The 1,567-nt window shown below is 40.5% G+C and overlaps 1 protein-coding gene across 1 annotated transcript in view; it reads left to right on the top strand.

Moving 5' to 3' along the window:
* SF3B6 (splicing factor 3b subunit 6) overlaps positions 1-1,567 on the top strand; it is a 14,379-nt gene that overhangs the window by 4,224 nt on the left and 8,588 nt on the right. The window contains exon 2 of the mRNA XM_007939268.2: positions 307-425. Coding sequence (XP_007937459.1) covers positions 307-425 — 119 coding nt within the window. The remainder of the gene's footprint in view (positions 1-306; positions 426-1,567) is intronic.

The following is a 1,567-nucleotide window of genomic DNA, read 5'->3' as shown; positions in this document are numbered from 1 at the left end:
ATTGTCTAGCAAACAGGAACAGTTCTCTTCTGTCGCATACCTAGTCTGAGGTGTCAAGGAGTTTTAAATGTGGAAAGACCTTATTTAACTATAGTGACCAGAAATCTGTCTCTATAGCAGGCCCTTATTAGTTCCTACTAACAGTCTTCTCTGGAACCAGTGCCCAGTTGCTTTTCCAAAGAGCATGCCATTTACATCAGATAATTCTTATTCTTGGCATTTTACTATTATGTATTACTGAGATTTTTTTTTCAATGTTAGCACTTCTGCCCCGATTATAATGACAATATATATTTCTCATTTTAGATTCGACTTCCACCTGAAGTAAATCGGATTTTGTATATAAGAAATTTGCCATACAAAATCACAGCTGAAGAAATGTATGATATATTTGGAAAATATGGACCTATTCGTCAAATCAGAGTGTGAGTCTTACTGATATTTTTTAAAATGTAATTTAAAGAAAATGATCGTATAATCTGTGATCTCAGAATTACAGCTAAAAGCAGGGCTACCATTTGGAGCTCAGCAGGCTATGCAGTGTGCAGCAGCCCCAACCAAGAGCCTGATCTGCTCCCTTAAAGATTACAGTCTGGGAAACCCTATGGGGCAGTTCTACTTTTCTATAATGTTCTTAAGAGTTAGACTAACTGACTGAAATCTGAGAGAGAGGAGGATTTTTTTTTTATGAGGAGAAAAACAAAAAAGAAAACTGAGACCAAACATGTATATCATCTCTAATGATCCGGTGCAATGAGTGCCAAGAATTGTAGTGGAGGAATTGTAAAGGGAGCATGATGTAGTAATGAATGATTTGAGGAGAGTGGATGAGACAGTAAAGAATTAACATTTACCCACTGCCGTCAATTCGGACCCAACTCAAAGCAACCCCTCCTTGGGTTTCCGAGGCAGTACCACTACGGAAGCAGATTGCCCAACCTTCCTAACCTTTATCACATACTTATTTACAGGAATCCCAGGAGCACTTGGCTGTGGGGCAGTTCTACTTTGTCATCTGTTGATCTGTTTTCCAAAAATTAGCCATTGAAAACCCTCTGGAGCATAGTTCTGCTCTGATGTGCAGGTTGCCATGAATCAGAGTCAAGTCAATAGCAACTAGTTTTCAGAAGCAGTGGTGGTTCACTGGTAGGACTTTGACCTCGTGATAGACCTGGATTCAGTTCCTGGCCAGTGTACCTTAAGTGCAGCTACCATTAGACTTGTGCATTGCTGTGATGCTATATAGGTTTCAGCAGAGCTTCCAGGGGTTGTGCGGACTTTAAGTTAAGAAAACCCTGTTGTATACAAACAATGGCATACAGAATATTCCCTGACTTAAGGACTGAGACAAGGTTCTACTTCAGGCCCTGTTATTAGCCACTAGACCCTAGACAAATTGCCTAACTTTTGGTTTTTAGTTTCTTCATGTGTAAAATAATCTGATAGATGGTGCCTTTGAGCTTCTAGAATGGGTATTTGTTGTTGTTGTTATGTGCCGTCGAGTCGGCCCCGACTCATAGCGACCCCTCCTTGGGTTTCCGAGGCAGTATCACTACGGAAGTAGGAT

Source organism: Orycteropus afer, unplaced genomic scaffold (assembly GCF_000298275.1).
Source record: "Orycteropus afer afer isolate SDZICR_OR568_19922 unplaced genomic scaffold, OryAfe1.0 scaffold00058, whole genome shotgun sequence".
In the NCBI taxonomy this organism is placed as follows: domain Eukaryota; kingdom Metazoa; phylum Chordata; class Mammalia; order Tubulidentata; family Orycteropodidae; genus Orycteropus; species Orycteropus afer.
This window is presented reverse-complemented; position numbering and strand designations above follow the sequence as displayed.